This window comes from Choloepus didactylus, chromosome 6 (assembly GCF_015220235.1).
Source record: "Choloepus didactylus isolate mChoDid1 chromosome 6, mChoDid1.pri, whole genome shotgun sequence".
NCBI lineage: Eukaryota > Metazoa > Chordata > Mammalia > Pilosa > Megalonychidae > Choloepus > Choloepus didactylus.
The window spans coordinates 93016190-93032974 of NC_051312.1; the positions used below are offsets into that span (position 1 = coordinate 93016190).

Consider the following 16785-nt stretch of genomic DNA (forward strand, 5'->3'; position numbering starts at 1 on the left):
ACATGTCCCTCTCCCTCTCTGAGCCTCAGCTTCCCCACTCATGAACTGGGGAGGTGAGGTTGAAGCCTCTAAAACCCTTTTACTTGAATGTTTCCAAGATATTATTGACTGGGTTTTGTTGACCATGATGATAGCTGACCTCAGGCTGCCTGCGTGGAAGTGGGGGCAGGCAGGCAGGGCTGTGGGCCAGGCCCAGTGGCAGGGCCAAAAAGCAGTGATAAGATGCTGTGCTTCAGTGGTGGGGAGGGCTTTGGACCCACACAATGCCAGAACTAGGTAATCCTAGCTGCAGTGGAGGAAGAGGCCACGGATGGCTGTGGGAATTAAGGGTGGGGGATAGATTCATGCCTGGAGGACTAGGGTATTTAAATGGGCTTTTAACAAAATTAGAAGTTTGCGTGGTGTGCATGTGTGGTGGTGGAAGTCTTGAGAGATGGGAGGCTTCTGGCAAAAGGCACAACAGGTACAAGAAATGGAGGCTTGAAAAGGTGTAGATCATTGGGGAAAGGGCGGAAAGATGAGTGGAGGAAAATAAAGTATGCCTGGATCACCATAAGTCCTGGCTTCCATTGGGGCCCCAAGCCCTCCCTCCCTGAAAGTGTGATTTTTTTGTGCTCCTTTTCCCTCATTGGACTTGACTTGGTGAAAACGTTGGACAGCAGCTTCTAGATCCAGCTCCTACCTGCCGCAGGAGTGGATGAGGTCACCCAGGAGGCCTGGGACAGAGGGGTGGTGGATAGGGTTATATGTTGCCTTTGTGCCAATTAGATAAAGGGGCCCAGCAGCAATAGCTGCAACTCACTGGGGCTTATTATGTTCCAGGCCTTGTGCTTTACTTCATCATGACACCTCCCAGTGAGGTAGGTATCATCTCCCCATTTCACAGATGAGGCAACAGACCCAGAAAGGTTGAGTTGCTCACCCAGTCTCAGCACACAGGAGATCACAAGGGGAATTGGACCGTGGCCCTTGAGTCCCACAAGTTGTCGGGAAGAGTGTGACCTCTGCTCCCTGTCCCCCACAGCCCGGCAGCCATGGACAAGATCCTGGAGGCGGTGGTGACGTCTTCTTACCCAGCGAGCGTGAAGCAAGGGCTGGTGCGGCGCGTGCTGGAGGCGGCGCGGCAGCCGCTGGAGCGTGAGCAGTGTCTGGCGCTGCTGGCACTGGGCGCGCGCCTCTACGTGGGTGGCACTGACGAGCTACCGCGCCGTGTGGGCTGCCAGCTGCTGCACGTGGCCGGCCGCCACCACCCCGACGTCTTCGCTGAGTTCTTCAGCGCGCGCCGCGTGCTGCGCCTGCTGCAGGGTGGCGCCGGCCCGCCGGGCGCCCGCGCGCTCGCCTGCGTGCAGCTAGGATTGCAGCTGTTGCCCGAGGGACCCGCGGCCGACGAGGTGTTCGCTCTGCTGCGGCGTGAGGTGCTGCGCGCCGTGTGTGAGCGCACGGGACCCGCGTCTTGCGCTCAGGTGGCGCGGCTGTTGGCGCGGCATCCGCGCTGCGTGCCCGACGGCCCGCACCGCCTGCTCTTCTGCCAGCAGCTGGTGCGATGCCTTGGCCGCTTCCGCTGCCCGGCAGAGGGCGAGGAGGGCGCCGTGGAGTTCCTGGAGCAGGCTCAGCAGGTGAGCGGGCTCCTGGCGCAGCTGTGGCGCGCGCAACCCGCAGCCATCCTGCCCTGCCTCAAGGAGCTGTTCGCCGTCATCTCTTGCACAGGTGCGTGTGCGGGCGGGCACGGTGCCGCGCTCAGGTCGTGGGTGGGTGCCTGGGCGCCTGGGCAGGTGGCTGTCCCCGCAGGTTCTTCTGCCTGTGTGCCTACGTAGCGATGTGGTACGTGTATACAAGGAGCAAATGCACAGGTGGGGGAATGCGATGCTCCTTCATTTAGTGGGCAAACCTATCCTGAGCACCTGCTGTGGCTCCTACCCTGTGCTGGGTGCTGAAGACGCAGAGAGGAGCAGATTGCTTGGTGTGGGAGAAGGACACGGATCTGTCTGGCCAGAGGGAGGAACAGAGAGGGGGCTGAAGGAGACAATAGGAAGGGAGTAATCATGCCCCTTGGGTCAGGCAGGTGTCACAGAAATGGTGAATTTGGAGCTAAGTCTTGAGAGATGGGTAGCACCAGGCAGGGTCTGGAGACATCATGGAGCCTGCAAGTGTCAACTCTGAAATGTAAAATCTTGGCCCTCCATTGACAACTGAGAAATTGGACTACAGTGTAATGACTGAGAAGTTCTCTACCTTCCCTGATTATAAGGCTGTACAGGGGGAAAGAAGAGAATGCGCTTGGCCAGAAAAAGCACCAAGGCCGTGCGTACAAGGACTTGGGTCCTTATATAGTTTGACAACAAATTTGATAACTAAATGCACTTTCTCACCTCTAGGCCTCTGTCCGTGTGGTGCCACCTGGAGTGCCCCTTCCCCTCCCCCCAGGTCCGCATAGCCACTCCTACCTGACGGGGCCAGCTCCTATGCTACCCCCTCTAAAGGCCTTGCCTGTCTACCTACAGTTGGGGATCAGTGCTTCATCTTTGTGCCCAGCACAGGGCTGGGCCCAAAGCAGTTCCAGTGAAGGTTTGTTGAGTGAATGAGTTCACATGGCATCAGAGGCTTTCATGTTACAGGAGGCAAGGAGGAGGCCCCCTGTGTGCTCTTGGCAGAGGCCCAGCCTAATTCCTCAGCAACATGAGGGGGGGGTGGGGGAGGAGGGGAGGTGCCCACCTGCCCTGCAGAGCTCAGCGCAGCTCCCTGTTCCAGAGGAGGAGCCACCGTCCAGTGCCTTGGCCAGTGTGGTCCAACATCTCCCACTGGAGCTCATGGATGGCGTCGTCCGGAACCTCAGCAATGATGACAGTGTGACAGACTCCCAGATGCTGACTGCCATTAGCAGGTGGGGTACTGAGGGCAAGTGTTGGTCAGAGTTGGGGCTCCTCCCTCTGTTCCTCCCAGAAGGTTCATCTGCTTGTGGGGAGATTTAGGTTTAGAGGGCTCAGGTCCTCATGCCTGTCCATTCATCAGTCCTTTCTTGTCTTGTGCCCTTCTTTGTGCCTGGCCCTAGGCTGGCTGCGGGGGACACAGAAAGCCTGCCCTGGTGATGCTGTCAGGCTATATGTGACCCAGGACAGGCCAGTGACCTCTCTGAGCCTCAGTTCCCCCCACTGTAAAAGGGGAGGTGGGTGATAGTATAAGAAGTTGTCAGAGTTCCATGGGGTTGTATAAGAAGGCAAAAGGACTTTATGAAGTGCTTTCTGACTCTGTCAAATATAATGAGCAGAGTTTGGGGGTTTTCGGCTCATGAGCTCTTGCATATTCCCCCCTCATTTGAATGTCATTGCACCTGTGGTCTAGCCACACCTGCCCGTCCAGTGATCCTGGGATATGGCATCCACTCTCCTGCCTGCAGGCTTCTGTGTATGCAGACTCCATCCACCTGGCATGCTTCCCCTCCATTCTTTCCACATCTGTGTCAGATCCACCTCCATGGTGCCTTCCTGGTTTCCTTGTCTTTAGTGGTTAAAGACACCATAGAATTAAATTCCAGAGGTAAGTTGCCTGAGTTCAAATCCTGGCTCTACCACTTCTTGCCTGTGTGACTTTGGGCAAATTAGTGAATCTCTATATGCTTCAATTCCTCATCTATCAATGAAGTGTAATAGATCATCTGGTAGGGTTGTTGTGATGATTAAATGAGAAAAAATGAGCTAATAATATAAAGTGCCCAGAACAGTGCCAGATCTGTCAGCTATTATTTTAGCTGCTGAGTTTGAAAATAATGACAATAGTGGTGTTTTCCTGAGCACCTACTATGTAGCAGCCTCATGCTTAATCCATACAGGCATTATATTGTAGAGCTCAGATGAGTTATGTGTAAAGAAGATAGGGTAGTGCCTGGTGCCAAGTGAATACTAAATAAGTGTTAGCCATAATTATTATCTCTTTTAATCCATACAACACTCTGTGAGGTAGGTATTGTCCCTGTTTTAAGGAGGAAGAAACTGAGGCTCAGAAAGGGGAAGTGACTTGCTCCAGGTCACATAGCAAGGGCTTGCTGGAGCCAGAGCTTCTGGCCCAGGGACAGTGCTCTCCTGCTCTGGGGTCCCAGGGTCCAGACTGAAGCAGCCAAAAGCTCCTTTCTGCCACTGCAGCCCCAGTGTGGTAGGGTGAGGTGTGGGGTTCTAAGAGGGCCTGGCTTCCTGCCTGGTGGGCTGTGAGCCTGGGTTTCTGCCAGGTGTCTGCACTGGCTCCATTTGCATTTCCCAGAGGTATCATCTTCATTCCACAGACCCCAGGGTTGCCCTGTGCAGGTGTGAGTCAATGTTGGGACTCAGGACATTGTGGCTAATCCTTGGGCTCCCCTCACCCAGGCATTTGGGCTCCTCATCCCTGTGTCACTGTCACTCCCCTCACCAGGATGATCGACTGGGTGTCCTGGCCCCTGGGGAAGAACATTGACAAGTGGATCATTGCACTCCTGAAGGGCCTGGCTGCTGTTAAGAAGTTCAGCATCTTGATCGAGGTTTCGCTCGCCAAAATTGAGAAGGTTGGTGGTTCCCTGTCCTTGCCCAGGCTTATGGCCTTTTCCGCCAGTCCTTTGTCAGGGGCAGTGCAGGTCTGGAAGGCAGAGCACCAGGGTTTGCTGTGTGACCTAGGCCAATTCAGTGCCCCTCTCTGGGCCTCAGGTTCCTCTCACTCATCCCTCTGACTGCTTATTCAAGTATGTCTATCTATCACTTTTGGTCTTTCCATCCATCTGTCAGATAGCTACCTATTTGCTATCCTTTTCTCCAACTATCCATCCATCTCTGTGTTCTTGCTCCTGCAGGGATCTGCTGCTTCAACTGCAGCATGTCTCTGATTGGGGCTGAGCCCCATCTCAGGCCTGTGGCTGCACTCAGACCAGGTATTGTCTTCCAGGTCTTCTCTAAGCTGCTGTACCCCATTGTCCGGGGAGCCGCCTTGTCCGTCCTGAAGTACATGCTCCTGACTTTCCAGCACTCCCATGAGGCCTTCCACCTGGTAAGGGCCCCTGCTTGCTGCCCTGGAAGGCCAGAGGTACTGTCTTGCTTGGGGGTAAAGGAGTTGGGGTTTGAAAGCCGGGACCTTGAAGCCCTGGTTCTTAGCACTGGGAGAGACCATGACCCCTTTTACAGATAGGAAACTGAGACCAGAGAATATACACAGCCTCCCGATGAGCACAGAGTGGAGGACAGAACCTAGAATGACAATAGCTCATGTTCTTAGGGCACCAGCTGTGTGCCAGTCATGGTGCCAATACATACAGTAACTCATTTCACTCCCAGAAAACCCCACGAGGGAGGCTGGGTCATTCTCTTCATTTTTCATATGAGGAAACTGCATTTAGGGAGGTTAAATAACTTGTCCTAGACACATAGCTGGCATGCGGTACAGCGGGGATTCAAACCAAGTTGGCCAGACACCCAATCCTATGCCCTGCTGCCCACCAGAACCCAGGGGCCTGGCCTCCAGCTCAGGACCCTCTCTGCTGTCCTCTGGGGCCTTCCCTTGGGCAGGACTGCCTGAGTCCCCAGGAAGCTGCCCTCCTCATCCTGCCTGCCTCCCACTCCCCGGCAGGACCTGTAGAGGGGGCCCTGGATTCTCAAGGCCCCGGTCAGGGCAGTGAAACGTCACACCTCCAATTTGTTGCAGTTGAAAAAGCACAGAGCCAGGGATTGGTGTAGTTGGGATCAAGTTCCAGCCCTGCCATTGCGAGATGTGGTGACCTTGGGCCAGGCATTTAACCTCTGAGAGTCTGGAACAGGGTAAGCTCCTAGAGTGGCGGGAGAGGTGATACTTGTCAGGAGTCTGCCACACACTAGGGCCTTGACAAATATTTGTTTCCTCCCATCCTTCTCATGCTCTCCCCTGCCCCCAGCTCCTGTGGCCTGACTTTCCATTCCTGGGACATCGTGGTAAAGCTTCCTCTTGGGTTTGAGAGTTAAAACTCTGTAGTGCAGGGGAATGAAACAGGCTTAGGATTCAGACAGACCTGGTTCAGACGTCAGCTTCTCCCAGTACCCGCTGTGAAATCCTTGGCAAACGATATAACCTCTCCAACTTCAGTTTCTTCATCTAGAAAATGGGGATAATAAATAATTGCTGTTGCATAAAGTCATTGTGAAGATGAAGGGAGATGGTGTATTTGAAGTGCTTGACATGGAAATATGTTTGTGGAAAGAATGGTGGGGTTTGTCCGTAGAGGCTGCGTCTCGTGTTCTGTCAGGGCTGCCCACCCAGCTGGCCATGCTGTGGCCACAGCACCACTCGTGGGTGACAGAGTAGCTCTGGTCACTCGGGTCTTCAGGCTCCCAGGGCAGGGTGCTTGCTGAGGCTAAGCAGCTGGGACTTGCACTCAGGCTGCCCCTTAACCGTGTGAGGAGGGCATGATTTGTCCCATTTATAGATGAAGACTGAGGCAGGATGTCCAAGGTCATCTGTCTTGTGAAAGGAATTGTCTGCCTATAGAACGCAGAGCTCTGAGTAAGGGGGCAGTGGGTGAGGTGGGCAAACCTCCCCGTCTCAAAGAGCTCTGGGTGTTTTTAGCAGTCTCCCTAATCCTGCATCTCCAGTGGGTAAACTGGTGCTGAGCCTAACCCTGCTCTGCTCTCACAGCTCCTTCCTCACATCCCCCCCATGGTGGCCTCTCTGGTCAAGGAGGACTCAAACTCGGGGACTAGCTGCCTGGAGCAGCTGGCGGAGCTGGTCCACTGCATGGTGTTCCGGTTCCCAGGCTTTCCAGATCTGTACGAGCCCATCATGGAGGCCATCAAGGTAAGTGACGACTCCCACTTCTCCCAGGCCGCGCTCTGACAAGGGTGCCAGCACTGGGCCTCACTCAAGGCCGTACTACAAGTTGTGGCCACCCCTCAGCATTTGCCCCTAGCTTCGTCTCATCACCTCCCCAGGTCCATCCTGTGCTTCAGGCACACTGAGCCACCTGCTGCTCCCCAAATGAGCCATCCTCTCTCATGATTGCCCTGAGCCTTTGCTATTCCCTCTGACTATAAACTCTGTTTATTCTGCCTGGATAGTTCTTATTTATCCTTTTGGGCTCTGCTCAAGGGTCACCTCCCCCAGGAAGCCTTTTCTGATAACCCTCAATAACACTCCTCCACCCTCCACCACCAGGTCGGGTCAGGGCCCTTCTTTCTCCCCCACCAGACTGTGAGCACTGTGGGAGCAGAGACTGAATATAGCTTCATGCAACAGCCTTTACTCAGGCTCCAGTTTGTGCCAGGCCCAGGCTGGGAACTGGGAACACAGGCATGAGGCACGCAGAGTCTCTGCCATTGAGGAGCTCGCAGCCTAATGGGGGTGACAGACTTGTATACAAGTAACTTTGATTTTAGCAGCTGTGAAAAAGTTCAAGAACAGTGAAAAACAAAACAAAGAGGAGGCTACAAGGAAGAAAGGGTTTCTAAGCTGGGCTTGATAGATTGCTAGGATCTGGCCAGTGCAATGGCTGACTGTAATGAACTTTTGTAGATAGTACTACATTTGAGAGTGTTTTCCCATTTATTTTATCTTCTAATGCTAACAAGAACCCTATGAAGCAGATATTTTTGTTATTTCGATTTCATTAGAGTAGATGAGGAAAATGAGACTTGAGAGAGGTTTGGTGACTTGTACAAAGTCACAGAGTTGGTGTGAGACAGTGAGGGCACTGGATTGCCGAGCCCGTGTCCTTTCCCATTGCCTGATACAGAAGGCAGGTCTGACCATCAGTGAAGGTGTCTGGGTAGGTGATGGCTCTTTCAGAAACTCTGATCTGACTTCCATTTCTGCAGTAGGGCAGACTATAACCTGAAAAGTGTCTTACTACAAAACATCCAGCAACGCTTGTTAAAATGTAACAAACGTCTTTTTAAGTACATGGTTGAGCTTGCAAGAAAGTAAGGGGGAATCCCTAGGGGCCAAAAAGGAAGAGAAAACTGAATTCCACAATGGTAAGTGAGAGATGATGCTCTTTGGCCCTGGGGTGGGGAGGGAGGATGGGTGAAATGGCCAACCTCAGTAACCAAGGGGCTTGAGCTTTAATGACTGGGGCGGGGTGGGGGTGTGTGTGGGGACAGGAGGTGAGGCTTAGAGCCTGCACCCAGTAGGGAGTTGGCAGTAAGATGCCCATGTAAGGCCAGGTCCTAAGAAAGGCTTTACCGTTAGTGAAAGAGTATACTGGAAAACATATATAGATAGTTCCAGATAGACAGTAAGGAAACTTTTTGGGTTGATCTTGGCTCTGGATTGGGAAAAAAGAAATTTGCAATCAGTGGCCTGCTCTCTTATGGGCTTAGGGGTTCACATTTTTATCATCTTTGGGGTTGTGGGATTTCCCACACTTAGTAACTAAAATTAAAAGTAGTCACAAACTTGTAAATACCAAAGTGTTGCCTGGTAGAAACAGAAACAAACCTCTTTAAAGTTACACAGATAAAATTCCACTGAAAATAAGCTTATAATCCCAAACTGACAAAACGCACAAGAGAACAGTCCACCATAAGTGAGAGGTAGTAGATAAAAAACCACTGGCATTTTCTTGGAGACTGTTTTTCAAACTTAATATGAGAAAAAACATGAGTTACTCTACAACGGAAGGGGCTGCCCTGAAAAGTCACAAGCCCCTTGTCACTGGAGGTGGATGAGCAGAAGAGGTAGGACTTCCACCTGTTGGGGATGTTGCCCAAGGTTTTAGGCATCAAAATGGAGGTGGATCAAGTGCTCTGAGATTCTGTGACTATTACTGTTCCCTGATCAAGAGTGCGCATCTGGTGGGCAAGGACCCTGTCATGTTGCTCTGTGTCCTCTGTGCCCAATAAATGTCGGTGAGTGAATGAATGAGTGGAATATCACTGCAATGTGACTGTAGTGTGAAGAGTGCTATAGTACTAGAGTGTGAACAAAGAGAAGAGAGTATGGCTCTGCACTGGAAAACTTATACTGATGGAAACCCAAGATGAATGAGATCCACACTTTACACATTAGTGGCTGAAGGTCTGATCCAGGGGACAAGGTGAGTCTGCAAATACTTTATACCACTGGGTGCAGAGAGTTGGGCTTTAGGACAAGTACAGATATCATGGGGCCCCACTTGAGAAGATCCTGGGAAACTTCATTAAGAGGGGTTATAAGAGTTAGACCTTGACAGAGAAGGACTGGAAGAAGGACACTCAGATGAGTCAGAGGGAAAGGCACAGAGGTAGGAAAGTGCAAATCCAGGTGGTGATTAGAAAGATAAGCAGAGCAGAGGGCCTTGCAAACCAGGCTGTTACTGCTTTATCCAGTAGATGCAGGCGTCTCAATGTTTCCACCAAAGCACTTGATGTCAGAGGAGGGGACTTTCCCAAAGCAGCCTCACACAAGCTCAGAGTTTCTCTTAAATTTCATTTTATATTAATGATTCAGCTATATACTTCATAATTATAAATATTCATTTTTAAATGAACATTTTTCTTCCTTGAATATTAGAGAATATAGCTCCAGGAAGTTCGCTACATTTGTCCTGTGGCTTTCAATTGTCCTTGGTACAGTTTGAGATGCAAGGCAGCAAATTATAGGATTTTATAGTTTACTAAATTCTTTCATATGTATTCCATGAGTATACTCTTCTTTGTACAAATGCTCTTTTATAAATAAGTCCTTGAAAGCTTTCTTACTTAAGCAGTTGTGTTTAGGTTATGGCTGTTTCCCCTGGAGCTGTGGTCCTTGCTAAGCGAGCCATCATATGTAAATTTCAAGTAACATTAGGAGCTAGAGAGCTATTTGGAAGGTTTTTGTTTGTTTGTTCCTCTTTAAGAGTACAAGGTTACCTTTGAGAAAAACTGCATTTGATATTTTATTCTATTGTGGGTATTTTTGCATCTCTCTCTCTGTGTGTGTGTGTGTGTGTGTGTGTGTGTCTGCCTTTTTGTCCCTATTTGTTCATTTTGTGGGGGGACTGGGTAGGAGATAATAGGAATTTTTTAAAAAGGGACCAAAAGAGAGCTCCATTGTTTTTATCATCTGTGAGAGGTGACTGACTAATCTGTTAAATTATCTGATGAATGATGCTGGGGAAAGAACCAGAGTTCAAACCACTTCTTGAGTAAGACCAAGATCTTCTGCAGTAGCCAGATGTGCACTGGGGAGACTAGGGCTTTCATGCTAAGCTGGTTTGAAGCTCTGGAGCCTTGGACAAATCTAGGGCATTGTGCTCAGGGTCTGGAAATAAGAATAGGGCTACAGGGAGTGTTGTTATTAATGTTACTTAAATCCAAGCTAACACTACATTGTGCTTAGGTATTTTCCTTTAAAATATATCATTATTAGAACTAGTGCTTGGTAATATTCCTTTAGGTGCAGCTGTTTAAGGTGAAAAAGGAAAATGAGTGGGAAAGCATGCTAATCCCTGATTCCATGACCAAAGACCTGTACCTCAGATCCCTGGGATCCTCCCACAGTCCTCACTGTGGGATCAGGTTCTGGGGTGAAGGGGTGGTGGTAGTGATTAATTCACTTGAAAGCTGACCCTGCAGACCTAAAAGTAGAAGGTGAAAGCGGGAACATCATTGTGTGCAAGCACTGTGAAAGAATAGAATGCCAAACTGATATAAGGTAGGAGTAGCCTCACTTGACAAATGAGGAAACTGAGGCCCAGGGAGGCAAACTGAGTCAGAGAGGCTCACTGACATGGCCAGACAGCTAGTGAGGACAAGAACCTGGACTAGAGTTGAGATCTTGACACCACTGGAACTGGCTAGTGGGCCAGTGTTGTCATTGCTTAGTTTATCATATCATGGGCTCTTATAGAAGCATGCAAATTCTTCTCTTACTGCCTGTACAACCCTGGAAAATTCTTTTCTCTTTCTGAGTCTTAGTTTTTTTAATCTATAAAATGAGGATTGTACTACCTTATTAAGGCAGTTGAGACAGTGAAGATCATGTAGAAGGCCCATATGTCAACATGAGAACCTGGAGTGAGTTTATAAGTAGGGGGGCTGTGCACACATATTGCTAGAGCATTTGTGGGTGGTGTGTTTGGGAGACTGTGGGATATGCTGCAGTCCAAGAAGGCTTCCTAGAAGAGGTGATGTTTTTAGAGTTGACCTTGGTGCCTGCTGTCCTGCCTGCTTATTCCCTCCCCAGGACCTTCATGTTCCCAATGAAGATCGCATCAAGCAGCTGCTGGGGCAGGATGCCTGGACCTCGCAGAAGAGTGAGCTGGCTGGCTTCTACCCCCGGCTCATGGCCAAGTCAGACACGGGCAAGATTGGTTTAATCAATCTGGGCAATACATGCTACGTAAACAGCATCCTTCAGGCCTTGTTCATGGCTTCTGAGTAGGTGCTGCTTCCAAATTCCCCGTCTGCCCTTGCTTCTCTCCTTTGGGTTCCCTGGTGAAAGGTGGAAAGGTGTGGGGGTGGGATAGGGTTTTGGAGAGGGTGGGTCTTGCCTTGCATTGTTAGTATGATTCTCTGGGGTCTGTGGGTACACGAAGGGCGGGTGAGAGGTCCCAGAGAGCCCCAGGCCATTGTCAAGGCAGGAGGTCAAGACAGGATAGGGACTCAAGGTGGGGCTCCAGGGCCACGGAGTGCCGTAGTGATGGGGAGGTGTGTGCTCGGGGTCAGTTGGCATCACTGACTTTTCTCGCAGAGTGAACTGTGTCTTTCAGAGTAGAACTTCCACTCACCCTGGCGTTAGATTTCTCTTTTTTAAAAAGTCTAAGTGAAAGTAAGCTTTGATTCTAGCTTATAGTGTGACCTCAATTAAGTTTCTTCTCTCAGAGCTTTAGGTTCCTCATTAGTAGGAAGAGGTTAGAGCTCTGATTTCTAGGACTTCCTAAGGTACTGCTTCTTGTGCTTCTCAACCTGTCTGTGGTGAAGGACTAGCTTTGTTTTGTTTTTGTAATTTCTGGTCTGTTGTAGACCATTACTTTTGTAAAATACAATAAAAATGACTTAACCAGAAAAATGAAACATGCTGGTATGGTCGTAGCAATGTCAAATTGCCATGAAAGTTTCTAAATGCTTATTCAATTTCTGATCTTGTTGCAGACCGGACAAGTGGACCACACTTTGAGTAGCATCGTTTCACACAATGGGTTTAGTTTGGAGAAATTCATGACTTGTCTGTCCATAGCTTCTTCTGGGAATAGGAGCTAAGCTGGGGCCTGGGAAATTGGCTTGTTCCAGGGAATGTGGGTGTCAGGAAGGGGCTCCTTCCTGTCTCCCATAAGATCAGACCCCTGTAACTAGGAGGCAGTCCAACCCTGCCAGTGTCCCCTTTCAGTATATCCCCACTGTGACCCCTGCCTTCCTCATCTGAAAGCAAGGGAATAACTGGGGATGGCCCTCGGGGGAGGGGCAAGGCTCTGAGCAGGACCTGTAAGAGTGAATGTAGGGGTCAAGGTTGGAGCAAGGCCTGTGGCTCTGGATGAGTCTGGGTGCTGTTTCCCGGAGAAGCAGTTAGAATGGTATGTGAATGGCTGGTGTGGCTCGCAGTGATATTGGCATAGACTGTAGGGCATGCTAGAGAGTTCAAACCTTAGACCCTGGGACCACAGAACCTTAGAACATTTGGATCTTTGAATCTTGGAGTCTTGGATGTCAGAGCCCGAAAGGACTGTGGGAGTTACCTAGTTGTACCCCTTTGTATCCAAACCAAGGCTAACACTGTGTCCCTGACCTCAGACACTCCAAGCCAAGTTGCTCCTCTTCCCTGGCCCCTGGCCTCTGGCCCAGGCTTCAGCTAGAAGTGTTTGTTCTGCCCTTCACTTGGAGGCTCTGGGTTGCCTGCAGTATAGGGGAGCAGAGGCTCCTTGGATGATCTTGGCTTATGCTGGGTATTCCTGCTTTGTTTCTGAAGCTTCAGACACTGTGTGCTCCGTTTGACTGAGAACAACTCACAACCCTTGATGACCAAGTTGCAGTGGCTCTTTGGCTTCCTGGAGCACAGCCAGGTGAGTTCAGGGCAGGGCTCAGGCCCCCACACCGACACCCTCCCTCCCTCGGGTCCTGCCTGCATCTGGCTATAAGCTCCCACTTCCTGGATGAAGCTGCTGAGCCTCCGTCTGGGCTGGGCAGGAGAGGAAGTGTGCTGTGCTGTGCTGCCCAAATCTCTCCCATCAGTGACTCAGTCCTTTGTATTAAGATGTTGCTGCATTCATTTTGTTGTCATTTTTTTCAGCTAAGCACTTTGAGGGGTATTGAGGGTACAGTGGTGAACAAAACAAATATTATCTGTTCCCTCAGGGAAACTAAAGCCCTTGGTCTGATATTGTACAAGGCCCTGGGTGGGGACCCAGAAATGGGCAAGGCCCTGTATGGGGGCCCAGAGATAAGCCAGCCATGGTGCCTGCCCTAAAGGGCTCCCTTCTCATGAGAAGACAGACCTGCAGGTGACAATCTAGTGCTTTAAGAGTGAAATGCAGTGCATTGCGGGTGTGCAGGGAAGGGAGAAATTAATTATGATGAAGGGGGCATGGGGAAGACATCAGGAAACAGGTGACATTAGCTGCATCTGGGACTTGAATGCTATAGGTAAGATTTTGACAGGGGAAGAGAGGAATGTCATGGAGCAAAGGCATGGACAGAAAGCGTGAGGTATATCTGGGAAGAGCAGATTTCTAGACGGTTGGCCCATGTTTGTTCACCTCCATGATCAAAGAATGTGCAAGTCTGGTGGCATGGGATGGGTCAGGGACAACCAGGAAGGGGAAGAATGACATGAGGGGCAGGGAATCCCCAGGTAGACCCTCAGGCCAAGCTTGCTGCAGAGGCGGCTGGTGGCTCTGACCCCGGCTTCTGCTCCTGACTCCATTTCTCACCTGCCTTGGTCCTAGCGGCCTGCCATTTCCCCAGAGAACTTCCTCTCTGCTTCTTGGACACCCTGGTTCAGCCCTGGCACCCAGCAGGACTGCTCGGAGTATCTGAAGTACCTGCTGGACCGGTGAGGGAGGCCAGGGCCTGTGGCCCCACTCAGGGGCTCTGGGTTGAGAGGGGAGTCCTGGGGGAAAGTCCACACCTCTGATCTAGGTTCCAGTTTCCTAGTAATGGAGTTGCTGCATTGTACTAATTGCAAGAGGTGGAGAAGATGCGTGTGGTAAGGGTGGGGCTGGGGTTGAGTGTGAGGGAAGTTTGAGATATGCTGAACTGAACCACCAACCCCAGGGGTAGCGGGGAGTGTGTGTGTAATGTGCACTGTGCTGTGCTTGCCGTGAGTGTGTGTATGTATTTTAGTGTCACTGCTCTGGGGGTACTGGGCATACATTTGGCATGTCTTTATGCAGCATGTTTGTGTGCCTGCATGTGGGTACGTGTGCCTGGCCGTGTGAGGGTGTGTATGTTTTCATATGCTGCTTTGTACAGATACGTCTGTGCCTGTGCATATTTCTGCATGTGTAGACATCTGTTTAAAGGTGTGGCCAGTAGAGTAAGATAGGTGGGCATGAATTTGGGCAAGTGCAGTAGAAGCAGATCCATGTGTATGTATGTAGACTCTGTGTTCCCTGCTCCAGGCTACATGAAGAGGAGAAAACGGGGGCAAGGATCTGCCAAAAGCTCAAGCAGTCCAGCTCGCCCTCCCCACCTGAGGACCCCCCCAGTCCAAGTTCAACCTCTGTGGAGAAAATGTTTGGAGGCAAGATCGTGACTCGGATATGCTGCCTCTGCTGCCTCAATGTCTCCTCCCGGGAGGAGGCCTTCACGGACCTGTCCCTCGCCTTTCCTCCCGCTGAGCGCTGTCGCCGCCGCCGCCTGGGCTCAGTGATGCTCCCTGCAGAGGACGTCAGGGCCTGGGACCTCCCAGCACCATCCCAATCCCAGAGTCCAAGCAGGGAGGGTCCTCGGAGGCAAAGGAAGCACTGCATCACAGGGGATGCGCCCCCCACCTTGTTGGACATAGAAGGCCTGGGCTCCCAGGAGCCAGGGGGACAGGGCAGCCAGGAGGAGAAGGTGGAGAGGGAGAAGGAAGTGACAGAAGAGAGGGCAGAGGAGGAGGATAAAGAAGTGGGAAAGGAAGAGAAAGAGGAGAGGATGAGGGAGGAGAAAGAGAAGGTGGAGAAGGAGAAGGAAAAGGAGGCAGAGAATGAAAAGGAAAAGGAAGAGGATGGCCTGGGACCAGGGTCCCCTAGGGATGCAGCTGCCCCCTCTGGGGAGCAGGTGTGTGTCCCTGAGGGCTCCCGCTCCGTCCTGGACCTGGTCAACTACTTCCTGTCTCCTGAAAGGCTGACAGCAGAGAACCGCTACTACTGCGAGTCATGTGCCTCCCTGCAGGATGCTGAGAAGGTGGTGGAGCTGAGCCAAGGGCCGCGCTACCTCATCCTGACCCTGCTGCGCTTCTCCTTTGACTTGCGGACCATGCGGCGCCGCAAGATTCTGGACGACGTCTCCATACCCCTGCTGCTCCGCCTGCCGCTGGCTGGTAGCCAGGCCCAGGCCTATGACCTTTGCAGCGTCATCGTGCACTCTGGCGTGTCCTCAGAAAGCGGTCACTACTACTGCTATGCCCGCGAGGGGGCTGCCCGCCCACCCCCTTCTCTGGGAACTGCCGACAGACCAGAGCTGGAGAACCAGTGGTACCTGTTCAACGACACTCGGGTGTCCTTCTCCTCCTTCGAGTCTGTCAGTAATGTCACCTCCTTCTTCCCCAAGGACACGGCCTATGTGCTTTTTTATCGGCAGCGGCCTGGGGGAGGGGCCGAGGCTGAGCCTGGCTCCCCCAGAATCCGGGCGGAGCCCAGCCTGCACAAGGACTTGATGGAAGCCATTTCCAAGGACAACATCCTTTACTTGCAGGTAAGCAGACCCATCAGGATCTTGGATCTGATCTCTGGGGCGAAGGGAGATCCGATCCCAGCTCAACCACTGGCTTGGATGAGCTATTTCTCCTCTCTTTGAGTCTCTTCTTTTTTCTTTTATGCATTCATCCATTCACTTCTCAGTACTGCTATTGGTGACCCAGATAGACATAACCCCATACTTCAGAGAAAGAGACATTAAATAATTCATTGTGCAGTTATTTAGTAACAATGTTGGTAAGTGCGCTGCAGGAATAGCATGCAGTGCAGGGTTCTACAAGTGTACAGTGTGTAGGCGTGGGTAGACAGTGCTTCTTTGGGGCTTTCACCGGAGCCATGCTACCCTGGATCAACTTCTATATAACCAGGCCTTGAACTCTACCCTTTAGAGTTCACGGTGGTATTTGAAATATTAAGTAACTAGAATAGCAGGGGCTCTGACCTATTGGGAAGGGCACTAGGCATAAACAGTAGAGTAACCACACCAGAACCTGTAGACACCTGTAGTGCAAGGAGTTGGTGTTTTGTGTGGGGAAGATGGCACCTGGAGGGTAGGTTCACCAGGTCTGGTTTTTCATTTCTGCTGGGCTGTCCAGGTAGAGGCAGCAGAGGCAGTGCCAGGGCCCAGTCATAGGGAGTCTCCAAGGGGCAGTCCTTAGGTCAGCAGGAGCAAGAACTTTCTCAAAAGTAGAGTCCACTCCTAGTGCCTGTGAGCTGGATAAGCCTGTAGAGGTTCCTGTGTCTAGTGAGTGACCTGCAGTGACCCTCCTGCTTCCCTTTGCGACACTGGGCTCTTGTCAGGTATTCACAGTTTAGTACAACTGAGTCCCTTTCCTCCAAAGGGCTAGGAGTTTCTACTGGGGATGGAGGAGGAAAGATTTTGAAGCCTAGATATGGGGTGGAAAGCCCTCCAAGTTGGAATGTCTTAGGGCAGAAGCTGTGTTGCTCCCTCTGTTTCCTGGCCCTGGGGACCCAGAGGAGACACCCAGAAGTACACTCAGATGTGA

At 51.3% G+C, this 16785-nt stretch overlaps 1 protein-coding gene across 8 annotated transcripts in view; it reads left to right on the plus strand.

Moving 5' to 3' along the window:
* The window catches only part of USP35 (ubiquitin specific peptidase 35), a 140442-nt gene that overhangs the window by 3364 nt on the left and 120293 nt on the right, over positions 1 to 16785 (plus strand). For all 8 annotated transcript variants that reach the window (XR_005217514.1, XR_005217512.1, XR_005217511.1 and 5 more), the window contains exons 2-10: positions 1025 to 1707; positions 2749 to 2881; positions 4402 to 4531; positions 4906 to 5007; positions 6622 to 6780; positions 11128 to 11321; positions 12847 to 12940; positions 13823 to 13929; positions 14498 to 15776. Coding sequence is in view for 4 of the 8 variants with exons in the window: in XM_037840831.1 (XP_037696759.1) it covers positions 1035 to 1707; positions 2749 to 2881; positions 4402 to 4531; positions 4906 to 5007; positions 6622 to 6780; positions 11128 to 11321; positions 12847 to 12940; positions 13823 to 13929; positions 14498 to 15776 (2871 nt within the window). In the remaining 4 variants the exon portion in view is untranslated. The remainder of the gene's footprint in view (positions 1 to 1024; positions 1708 to 2748; positions 2882 to 4401; positions 4532 to 4905; positions 5008 to 6621; positions 6781 to 11127; positions 11322 to 12846; positions 12941 to 13822; positions 13930 to 14497; positions 15777 to 16785) is intronic.